The 12,442-nt window shown below is 39.7% G+C and overlaps 1 protein-coding gene across 1 annotated transcript in view; it reads right to left on the bottom strand.

The window, feature by feature from the left end:
- The window catches only part of kz (putative ATP-dependent RNA helicase kurz), an 89,647-nt gene that overhangs the window by 15,772 nt on the left and 61,433 nt on the right, over nucleotides 1–12,442 (bottom strand). The window contains exons 12-13 of the mRNA XM_067159310.2: nucleotides 10,190–10,520; nucleotides 7,003–7,256 (exon numbers count right to left, since the gene is read on the bottom strand). Of these exons, the coding sequence (XP_067015411.2) occupies nucleotides 7,003–7,256; nucleotides 10,190–10,520 (585 nt within the window). The remainder of the gene's footprint in view (nucleotides 1–7,002; nucleotides 7,257–10,189; nucleotides 10,521–12,442) is intronic.

The raw sequence follows: 12,442 nt of genomic DNA, 5'->3' as shown, positions 1-12,442 counted from the left end.
TACTAGCTGGTGAAAACCAACAATTTACGCAGTCGAGTTTCGGTTTGCTTACACAGTACAGTATTGAAATGGCGCGACCTGTAAAGCATGTGAAAACCCTGCAAGAAAAACTTCAGATTATAGAGGAAGTTGAAAGAAATCCAACAGAAAAAAAAGTTGACATCGCGAAACGTTTAGGCTTACCTGCTTCGACACTGAATACAATAATAGGGAAAAAACAAGAGATACGTGAACAAGTAAAAAAATGTGGATCCTCCACAAAGAATAGAAAAACGGGGAAGGAATCGAGATATTCTAAAATGGAAGCAGTTCTCTTTTCTTGGTATCAGCAAGCTCGGGCGTCGAGAATTCCTGTGGATGGTAACATTTTGCGCGTAAAAGCTCGAAGCATCGCTGCAAGAATGGGTATCAACAATTTTTCTGCTTCGAATGGATGGATTTCCCGGTTTAAGGAGCGTCACGGGCTGGTGTATAAAAAGGTCGCCGGCGAGAGTGCTGCAGTTGACGGTTCGGCTGTGGAAGATTGGGGGAAAAATCTCCCAGAGCTGCTTGAAGGATACGAACCGAAGAACATCTATAACGCGGATGAAACCGGCCTATTTTTCAACTGTTTACCGGATCGCACGCTGGCTCTTAAAGGAGAATCTTGTCATGGAGGCAAAAATGCGAAGGACCGCATAACTGTTTTGTTGTGCTGTAACAGTGACGGGTCAGACAAACATATCCCTATCGTTATAGGCAAAGCAGCGAAACCGAGATGCTTTAAGAACGTGAAGAAGTTACCAGTGCGATACTACGCAAACGGTAAAGCTTGGATGACCATAGACATTTTTTAGGATTTTCTTCATGGACTGGATGCTTCTATGGGTGCTCAAGCAAGAAAAATAGTTTTGTTTGTAGATAACTGTGCCGCCCACCCGCAGGAACTTTCTTTCTTACGAAATGTGAAAGTTATTTTCTATCCCCCGAACTGTACCAGTGTCCTTCAGCCTCTGGATGCGGGGGTGATAAAGTGCTTTAAAGGGTACTACCGCAAGCAGCTGGTGGAACGGGCTGTGTGTATGTTGGACGTCGGGAAAGAAGTGAAGACGAAGTTCAGTATTCTACAGGCAATCCACTTTGTTGTGTCAGCATGGTTCCATGTTTCGCCCTCCACCATTCAAAATTGTTTTCATAAATGTGGCTTTGGCGAAAGCAGAGACACGAACGACACCAACACCGGCAGCGAAGAACAACTTTTCAGTGAGGACTGGGAGAAGCTCGCGCCGAGAGATGTAACTTCGAGACGTACGCTACAGTCAATAGTGAGCTCGCCACTTGTGGTGTAAAGAGGATAGAACAGCTGTGTGATGATGCTACTGCCACAGCCAGTGCAAACGCCGTGCATGAGATCGCGAGCGAGGGGGAAGACGAAGACGAAATTGAACCCCTGCCAACGTTTGCAGAAGCATTAGCCGCCTTTGACAAAATTCGCGACTATATTACTGCGTATGACACAGACAGCAGCGAACTACAGAACGTTTTAAATATTGAGGGAGCACTGTACCGTGTTAAGGCACGACAAAACAAAAAACAACTGACGATTAAAGACTTTTTCACTACAAAGTGACTACTCACTACTGTATTCTGTGACTGAAGAAATGACAATTTAAGTGTTGTGTGTGCAGTGCGTAACCTATATGTATGCGATGCGACACTTTATTTTTGTGAGTGCGAGAGTGTTTCATTAAATCTTCTGGGATTTAATGTATTTTGGTATCATTTTTGTATTTGTGCGTTGTGATTAGCTTACTTGACTATGTGACTGGACGTGTTACAACCTATGCTTATTTACGTGTTTTCAGCTATCTTTCCTAACTATAATACCACAGGTATGTTCATGTGAACTGCACCAGTAATTATGCCTATCATGCAAGCCACATTTCTCGCCTGTTTATCAGTCAAAAAAAATCATTAATGGAAAGTACCGAGGCCTAAAAATGGGTGAACTCGAAGTTAAATTTCGCGCCGTAAGTTCGTAATACAGCACGAAAACCTTTACTGATAAATAAGTTACATTGTTCTTTTTTTAGGTTATTAAAACAAAGTCAATAATTTACATGAGACTGTCGTCAGATAACGATTACTGTAAATAACTGTACCTGTTCCAGTTAGATTTATTCAAGGTGAAACAAACAGAGGTAGCTACCGTAGACGTTTTAAGTGACTGTATTATAATGTTTTCCCGATCGGCATAATAACTCCGATACACTCTCCTTCCAGCAATAGTGAAACTGGAGTCTCCGATGTGTTTTTAAATTTCTTAGATATCAATATAATTCTGATAATTTATTTAGTAGAATATTTTTCGATGAGCTTGACTGATGAAAGTTGCTGGCCTGAAAGACGTTTTCACGGGAACATGACGAAGTTTCTCGGTAAAACTGAATTTAAAATATAAAGTTTTTAAACTAATGTATTTAATGCAGGCGTTTTTGTACAAATAAAATGATATATATATTGCAATACTGTGAAGTACAGTCAAACTGTTGACGGTTTTAATTCGTTCCCGGATTTTCCGATTTCCCGTATCGTATGTTTTTATCCCCAGGTCCCTCCAAAAACGGAGAATCGAGGTTTCACTATACATGTATTATGAGCCTAAGATTTTGTTATGAAATATTAATCTTAGATATAGGAATGCAGCTGAAGATGCCTACAAAAATTCCAAAATTAGACATTGTAATTTTATATACAGTATTTAGTTAATAAAAATCACACAGTATTGAAAAAATGGACTCTCAAGAGGTATTCTTTCATAAAAAAATAAATTGTTCAATATGGACGCAGTTATGAGTAAAACAAGAAGGGTCGGCCAAACTTTACGGACATATTCATCACATGTAGAAGAAAATTTGTTATATGGACATGGGTTCAAAGATTTTTTTATTTCCAGGTTAGAACTTATTTTCTAGAACTCTACGTAATACGTTAATCATGACAAACTCACATAAACAGAAAGTACCAGCATGAAAATGAAAATTCACAGCCTGTTTCTAGTTTCAATCGTGTCAGGAATGGAATGGAATGAATGAAGACCCCATCTAGTGGCAAGGATGGAACTGTGCCAGCTGTTGAAGGGCGACACACTCCAGTAGGGCGATGATTAATGACTGACAGATGAAAAATGATATTGGAGAGTGTTGCTGGAATGAAAGATCACAGGGAAAACTGGAGTAAACGGAGAAAAACCTGTCCCGCCTCAGTTTTGTTCAGCACAAATCTCACATAGAGTACTGCAATTTGAACCACAGAACCCAGCGGTGAGAGGCCGGCATGCTGCCCCCCCCCCCCCCCGAGCCACGCAGGCACTAACGTACCAGCATATCACAGGAAACTCCGCTGTTCATTACTGTTAGGTCGCAAATGCAAGACAAACCTTGATTTTTTCACATCAAATTCTGAGGAAAAACCGTTGTCTTGAATTCAGAGAAATACTGTACTATAACTAACAACTTTTAAAACATGCGCAGATAAAGCAAACTTGGAAAACCCATGTTCCTTCTACAAGATACACTTCACAACAATCACCTGATGCACAGGTTTGAGTAAAGCCTGGGCAACAAAGGAAATAAAAAAAACAGCACAATCAACCTATGAATTACTTCAAAAATTATTCAGAAAAAAAAAATCTCCAAATGGGGATCGTGCCAATTACAGTGAAACCTCGTTAATGCGCTTCTCATTAACACGTTTTCTGCTTAGCACGGTGTAAATTCGAAGCCCCGATTCTCATCGTATTATATCTATATAAAAATACCTCCCTTATCGCGGCAAAAATTTTTGCTATTACCGCTTAGATCATATATTTCCTAGCCCTGAAAATATTATTTGTCATCCCTTGTGGAAGTAACGTAATTTCCAATTCGGGTGAGAGCCTTCACCGCAGTTGCATGATAACTGAAAAAGGCTTTGAATTCATGAACTTCAGAGGATAAATTGCACCCTCGGGGGGCAAGCCATTAGCCTCAGAAATACGCAGTTTTGCTTGCCGGTTAGCAGTGAAACTGCAGAATAACACAATGAGCATGTTTGCATTTGTATTTCGTATTGCATTCAGGAGTTGAAGTCGTGAAATTCCTTTCTAATGAAGACAAAATGAAAGTCTGTCAGCAAGTTGACTGGCATCTACATCTTTAAGCGCGCTGAGTTGGCGTGAATTTTGAAACTCGCACCTTCCTGTTTCGACTCGATCACTCAAATCGATCTTCATCGATCGATTCAATTTTTTTTTTTTTTTTTTTTTTGCTAGTTGCTTCACGTCGCACCAACACAGATAGGTCTTATGGCAACGATGGGACAGGAAAGGGCTGGGAGTGGAAAGGAAGCGGCCGTGGTCTTAATTAAGGTACAGCCCCAGCATTTGCCTGGTGTGAAAATGGGAAATCACGGAAAACCATCTTCAGGGCTGCCGACAGTGGGGTTCGAACCTACTATCTCCCGAATACTGGATACTGGCCGCACTTAAGCGACTGCAGCTATCGAGCTTGGTCGGTCGATTCAAAACGGCGGCCAAAGTCATTTTGTTACAGTCGCACATGGCCAAGGGCAGTGTATAACCTCCAATTCATTGTCTAATGGCCGGTTTCTGAAATGACAGTTATCTGTAGATGGGTAGTTACCAGTTACTTAACATGGTGATATGTTTAAAATGAGTTTCTGAAACAACAGTTATCGGCTTCTTCACAGTTATCTCCGCACAGACTGGTAACTGCAGCTAGTGCTGTAGTTACCTCTATGTTAGAACTGATTCCAACAAATACCGCTATGAGGCGCCACTCCATACCGTTTCGTACAAGGTCTTATATTACTTTCGTAAACATTGGAAAGTGATAATGAAGTGGTTATAATATATTTACAGTCATTCATTGTAGTTTTAACGTGCTTGGGTGTGCTGGACTTGACAATATTTCGGTTAGTACTTTTACTTCCACGTTATCACTGGCTTTAGTCACTGATTACACGTGTATGGTGTCACCTGTCCCAGCTGTTTAGGTTATAATCTCCTCGGAGCATGACGCCTCTACTGTAGATATATCTTCCAATACGGGAAATGAATCATCAAATAAAATGGAACTCGAGTCCAACGGATTTTCATCGGGCTCTAATTGATCTTTCCGTGCAGCTATAATGTTAAGATCTCTTTCGAAATGCTTTGAATCATGAGTGTCACCAATAGTTACCGTAGTGAAACAATCTGAAATTATGGAGGATTTACCATTAATATTTGCATTTGTACCAAATAATAAATATCTTATGTACCGGTATGCATTTAATTTTAACCTGCTGAATAATAAATATCGATTTTTCATTGCTTTTTTAATGCTATTATATCCTTTAACCGGTGACATGAGGTCTCATAGACTCCTAATAAACATAAAACATCTGGACTTCTTTAATTAAAAGTCTTGCAGGGAGCTGTAGTTTGTCATCTTATCTGTTTCAACATACTTCACATCCTGAGTCAGGGCTAGCTCGCTACGTTCGATTGAAGTTCTCAAGTGGACTTCACGTCAGCAGTTACGAGAGTATTTTTTTCAATGCATGTTGCATGGTCAGTGTAAAAAAAAAAAAAAAAAAAATGGCAACAGTTGCAGCGAGAACAGATGGATATAGCAGCATCAGTGCAGAACTTCAGAGTCGTAATGATAAGTTCCAAAGTGTGCGGCACGTTTTCATTTATGTGATTATTTTCGTTTACGCTTGTTCTGTTCTGGATCAATGAAAAGTGATCTGGTTGACAACAATGTTCAAGGTGAAATTTAAGACGATGTCTGCACACTATCAATAAGAAAGAAGAGGAAGTAATATATACCTAATTTCTGCATCATTGGATCGAATGTATTTTCATATTATGAGAGATTATTACATGCGGAATCAGACTGACTGACATGACTGTGTACGTATTTGCCAACCTTCTTTTTTCATTGTAGAAAACTTCTGCTAGTAAAAGTAACTAGGTATTACCAAAATAACCCTAAAAACATTTGCGTAGAGACATCTATCGGAGGACGAGAGGTACTAAACATGACGATAACTGTACTGTTTATTACCAGGGCGTATAAGTCTGGATTTAAGTTTCCGGAAACTCGTTAAAGTTAACAGCACAGATAAAGTTACAAGCGCTTTTAGGTAACTCACAGATAACTGTGGTGTACCACAAACCGGCCGTAAGTGTGGGACCAGGAAAATGGTTAAATGGTTAGTGTGCTGGCCTTTGGTCACAGGGGTCCCGGGTTCAATTCCCGGCAGGGACGGGAATTTTAACCATCATTGGTTAATTTCCCTGGCATAGGGGCTGGGTGTATGTGTTGTCTTCATCATTTCATCCTCGTCACAACAATCAGGTCGCCCACGAGTGTCAAATCAAAAAGACCTGCACCTGGTAAGCCAAACCCGCCCTGGGATCTCCCAGCACTAAAAGCCATACACCATTTCACTTACCTGAAAAATAATGTGTAATAACCCACTGGTCTGAAATAACAGGCTTTCTCTAACATTTATCTTAGAAAGAGTGTGATCTGCAATTATACTTTGATGGGACCCATTCAAATGTTTTCATCGTTGTTTGGTGTTTTTAACACTTTCAGTGCACTATTATTTTATAAGCATCTGCGAAATAAGTTTTCGTATTTGTTCTCTCATGTTTTTTCACCTCTTTTAATACTCTCTTCTCAGCGTTTCACTGTACCTGTGGATATACGACGTAAAATCCCCTTATGTCTGAAAAAATCGTATCTGCTGTTTCCATATCCCTGTTGGATACTTTTTATTTGTGTATTCAGTAGTACGTTTTCTTGCTTAACATGTTCTTTTTTCCTTGTCCCCTGCAGAAACGTCTTAACGACGTTTTACTGTAATAGGTTATAAAGAGTTAAGTTATACACAGTAGAACGAATTACAGAATTAAATACCAATGAATCTAAGAAAAATAGCAACTTATTGAAAGTAGGACAGTCATACCGAAAGATCCCGAGACATGACAAAGGAGTTGATCGGTAGCAGCATCGTACCGAGGTGGAGGCTCGAGGAGTGGAGAGCTCAGGTTACACAGGGCTGGAGCGTACACCGGGAGCCACTCAGGTTCGATGGCTGTGAGTCCCCTCATGTACAACTTCTGTGTCTCAAACACCTCCTGGTACACCACCCACTGAGGCAGCTCTCGTCTCAACACGCTGCTACCGTGGACACGGACTGGCTCCTCCAAGTCTCCACACCTGCAACACACCTACACATTCAGATGAACAGCAACAGGATAGTCACATAATACTTTGTTATTTTAAGGTCAACCTAATCAATACTTGACCTTAAGTAACAAACCATTTTGTAACTGGTAACTGTCAAATGCATCACAGCGGAATTTGTAACCAGCATATACCCATAGTAGCTCAACGCTCACAACTATTTGCTAATTACATTAGTTTCTGCACTGTATGTTTGTAGATATGCTTTAGTTAATCCCAGGACTCCGAAGAGGGGGAGTTTGTTGAACTTATTACTATATATATCATTGATATTTTCCAAAGAAATGCACACAGACCCTCGTCCTTTCCAGTAATTGTCCCTTGACTAGTGTATAAAACCATAGTATTATTATAATTTAGTCATATTGTACACTTGAGTCCGATATATATTTTTATAGCATTGTTATGTTTCACACACTTACAACAAGCGAGGGAAAATTTTATCCTTTGGTAAACATGATTTGGTCAACAATGACAATATTTTCTAAGTATCTACACTGTTTATATGCAGTATTTCAGTCTTACAGTCAATTATGTTCTTACTCTAATATGTTTGTCCTCAAAAAATCATTTCCGAGAAAATGACTAAAAGGCTATGTGGATCATCAACTGAAAGGATTTAAAATTAAGTAATGAATGAAGAAGCTTAGCGAAAGTGAAGATGAAGATGGGGTTAAGGAGAATGGTTCAGATATGACTATATTACTCCCATGACAAAGTTTTCATTATTTCAAAATAGATGAACTTATTGCACACTTGGAACATGGTTTTTTTAATTATAAAACTTATTTTTCTAAATGGTGAAGGCCTTATTAAAATTGTAATTTTCTTTTCTTGAATAATTTTATGTAGTGGGTTCAACAAACCCCCCTCTTCGGAGTTTATGTTAAAAGGAAAAACTTTTAGAGTTCTAGGATTTTTTTTTCCTTTTTGCTATTGGTTTTACGTCGCACCGAACAGATAGGTCTTATGGCGACGATGGGATAGGAAAGGGCTAGGAGTGGGAAGGAAGCAGCCGTGGCCTTATTTAAGGTACAGCCCCAGCATTTGCCTTGGTGTGAAAATGGGAAACCATGGAAAACCATCTTCAGGGCTGCCGACAGAGGGGCTCGAACCCATTATCTCCCGGATGCAAGCTCACAGTTGCGCGCTCCTAACCGCACGGCCAACTCACCCGGTGTTCTAGGTTTTAGCTTTGGCGGCTCTGATAATAAAAGTAAATAAACGTTTCCTTGTCTGAAGCACGCATGTACTTCAAAAGATTCACTTTAAATGTAGTGTTTGTGAGGGTAAGACAGATCAGTTCTCCAGACTTCCTGTCCACTGCGAGTTCTTTTAGCATGATATAGATCTCCTGAAGGGAACCTGAAATATTTGTACTGGATGAGTAAATTCATAATTCTAATATAAATGGTCCGTTAATGGAAATTATAAATTTCCCAGCTAACTCATTCTTGGTTGCCCACGTTTTGCACCAGTGTAGCAATTTGGGCTCATCAGTTGGTAACTAGCAAACACCTACCAAGACGCAAGGTTAGTGCATGCAATGGGGGCCACTGCGCAGGCTACTTAGAGCCACAGTCAGTGCCAATATGCACTAGCCGTGCATCTCTCTGAGTGTGCTAGTTACCAACTGATGAGTCCAAATTGGTTCACTGGGGCAAAACACTGGCAATCAAGAATAAGTTAGCTGGAAAATTTATAATTTCCAATAACAGACCATTTACATTGGAATTATTCTAGCATGTCGAACAAGGTATGCCAGCCCACAGAGCTGTACGCTTTCTTGAAGTCTATGAAGCTGACGGTTGCGTTGTTTCTTCAGCGGATACTTAATATAGTCTACAGGTACCATGCATTTTCAGCAAACAAAGCTTTCCTGAAACATGCTTGGTACTCGTTGAGTCAATGGTCAATCTGTTTTTCTAGTTGGTTCAGGAGGGCTTTGAAGAGAATTTTGAATAAGGTTAATAATGTTATTATGCTTTACATCCCACTTAGTATTTTTACGGCTTTCATAGACACCGAGGTGCCAGAATTTAGTCCCGCAGGAGTTGTTTAACGTGCCAGTAACTTTACCAACACGAGGCAACTTCAAATACCTCCAGACTGAGCTAGGATTGAACCTGCCAAGTTGGGGTCAGAAGGTCAGCGCCTCAACAGTCTAAGCCACTCAGCCCGGCAGAGAGAATTTTATAAGCGACAGAGATAACCTATAAGTCTTATTATTATTATTATTATTATTATTATTATTATTATTATTATTATTATTATTATTATTATTATTATTATTATTATTATTATTATTATTTTATGGCCTCATCGGACCATTTCAGTCAACCATTTTCTGGTCATCTTCAATAAGTTTTCTTTCTGAATTGCCCAGTACCTTTTCATTCGTTCTGAACCTTTCTGTCATTCCTCACCTGTAAATACCCTTTTTTATTGTATGACATCTGTCTATTTTTGGTTTAATACTTATTTTTATGTTTTTCAGTTTCTTTAAACTTTCTGTATTGTTTTGCAAATCATCCAGAGTTGTTTCTAGTTCTTCCATATCCTCTCTAAATTTGTTTAATTCATCCTAATGTTGCTTCAAACTCCACAGTTTCTTTGTAATTTTTCTTGGTGATCAGGTTTCTGGTGTCCTCGTAATGTGACCGAACTCTTCTTCCGTACAGTATCTGTGATGTTCTCTGTACACCGCTTCATTTGGCACTATCCACCATTGTCCATCTTTCTGATATTTCTTATTTATTCATTTTCTAGCTGTTCTCTCTACTTTTAACATTTTTACGATTCTGTTTCTCTGAGTGACTTTGATATGAGTTTGGCTCCTGTGTCCTTCAACCCAACCGTTACCTAAAATCTTCCTTATCATCATCATCATCATCAAAATTACCCACCGATAGGCATGTTTCCACTTGACTTTGTCCTCCTCCTCCTTCAACTCCTCGGGATCCACTCTGCGTGCAACGTGATCTGCAAGGCCCGCTAGCAGGATCTGGCGCAAGCGCCGCGCCTGTGCCTCGCTGGGTGGAGGCATGCTGGGATCAACCACTAGGTCGATGTCTGGAGCAGCCAGGTTCACCTCGCTGGTCAGCTGCAGTCGGAGCTTGCGAACCTCCACAACGGCCTTGTGACGCAAACCGTGCTGCTGGCAGAAGCTCGTGAGCTCCCCTTTCGCATTGGCATGCTCTGCTGCTCCTACGGCTCTTAGCAGCACCATGGGATCACCTACACAGGAAACAACCACTTTTCATGTACACAGATTGCTCATCGTTTTATTATTTCATTCACAGCTTTTAAGATACCCTTTCAATGTTTTGTAATTGTAATTGTCTGAGGATGACTAAAAAAAATCAAAACATGTACCAAAGAAATTTTGCATGACTACGTTTCTCTTTTGAATTGTGAGCATTAGTCTGATAAGTACTGAAATGGTGAACCCATAAACTAATATTCTTTAAGAATTAAAAGTCAATACGGAACAGTCATGAAGTTTATTGTGTGCAATATGAATAAGACATCCTTATTCCAGCCAGTCTGCTCTGGTAGAGAAAAGTAGGTCTGATGTAAAGATAATTCCATCCCAGATTTCGCTTCTTTTTTACAGAATACTCGTCATCAAATTTCAACTCCAGTTTCCTGCGTGCGGCATACAAGTGCTCGCCATCTCCTCCTGTCTTCCGACATCTTCCCATGTGACAGCTCTCTCTTCTCCTCTAATTTTACTGTCTCTATACAGCTTTTCCTTGGTCTTCTTCCACCTGTGAGTGGAGGCAGTAGAATAACACCTGATATGTCCAATAATGGACCATTTATATTAGAATAACACCTGTCATGACAGGTGACTAAAAGGGGCCCCAAGGGCTCTAAACTTGGGAGAAGGGGTTGGCGACCACCGGGCCCTTAGCTGAGTGTTGGCATTGCTTCCACTTATTTGTGCCAGGCAGCTCACTTTCATCTATCCTATACGACCTCCCTTGGTCAACTCTTGTTCTTTTCCTACTCCAACGGTATTAGAGCACACGAGGCCTAGAGAGTCTTTCATTTTCACGCCCTTTGTGGCCCTTGTCTTTCTTTTGCTGATACCTTCAAGTGTCGGATCCCTTTATTTTCCCCCCCTCTGAATAGTGTTATATAGAAAATAGTTCCCTAGCTGTACTTCCTCTTAAAACAATAATCACCACCACCACCTCCTTGGTCTTCTTCCCTCAGCAGTAAGGTTGAAGTACTTCCTGGCAGGTCTTCCCCTGTTCGTTCTCATAACGTGCCCATATCACTGATGTCTATGCTTTAATATTACCCTGGTAATCAGGACATCAATCCCAGCTACCTTACTACTTAGTTTATTCCTGATTTTGTACTTTTGAGTAGTTTGGTTCATATTTCTAATGCATCTCATTCCTTTTGCCTGAATTCTGCTACAGTAAGAAAGTAATGTTTTATTTTACCTGGCAAGATTAATGCGTTCAGGCCTTCTATTCCATGTAACCAGGTGCAGAAATACATATTACAGTGTATTGTATTACAATAATTAAATTAATAAAAAGAAAACTGGTAGGAAGTGGTCCACAGAACGCAAGATGCAATACAGTGCATTCATGAAGAGATTTTGGGAGCATAAGGAGGTGAAAACCATCAGGCCAACGAACAAGTTCAAACGTGCTCTTTGAATGAGCATAACAAAGAAGGAAAGAAAGAAGAAAAGAAAAAAAAAAGAAAGATATACATGATAAATGAGAGAATTAAATTAAGAAGAAAATATGTATTTAAAAAAAGAAGTAGTTTATAGTGGAGTACATGCCTCTGAACTATATGTAAAAATTGGTACAGAGTAGGTGTCGTATATGGTAGTTTTTTATTTCTATGGTAGTTTTATGACTGATTGAAAAAGTTTTACGTTTTCTATGTCCTATTAAGCATTTTCTGCTTAACAGTGCTGTCTTTCAAGATTGTGCTTCTGAGATACTTGAAATGAAAAATTGAATTTAATTTGGTTCCTTCCAAAAGAAGGTTGAGTTTTTCCCTTCCTTTCGATGATTATTTCTAAATTCATTGTTTTACTCATCTTCAGCTCAAAGTTACTTAGTTACTGAATGAATTGTTCCATTCAGTCAGTTTTTTCTGTACTGCTGCTTCGGTTTATCAGGTTA

Source organism: Anabrus simplex, chromosome X (genome assembly GCF_040414725.1).
Source record: "Anabrus simplex isolate iqAnaSimp1 chromosome X, ASM4041472v1, whole genome shotgun sequence".
Lineage (NCBI taxonomy): Eukaryota > Metazoa > Arthropoda > Insecta > Orthoptera > Tettigoniidae > Anabrus > Anabrus simplex.
The sequence above is the reverse complement of the archived record's forward strand: the minus strand, read 5'-3'. Positions and strand labels throughout refer to the sequence as shown.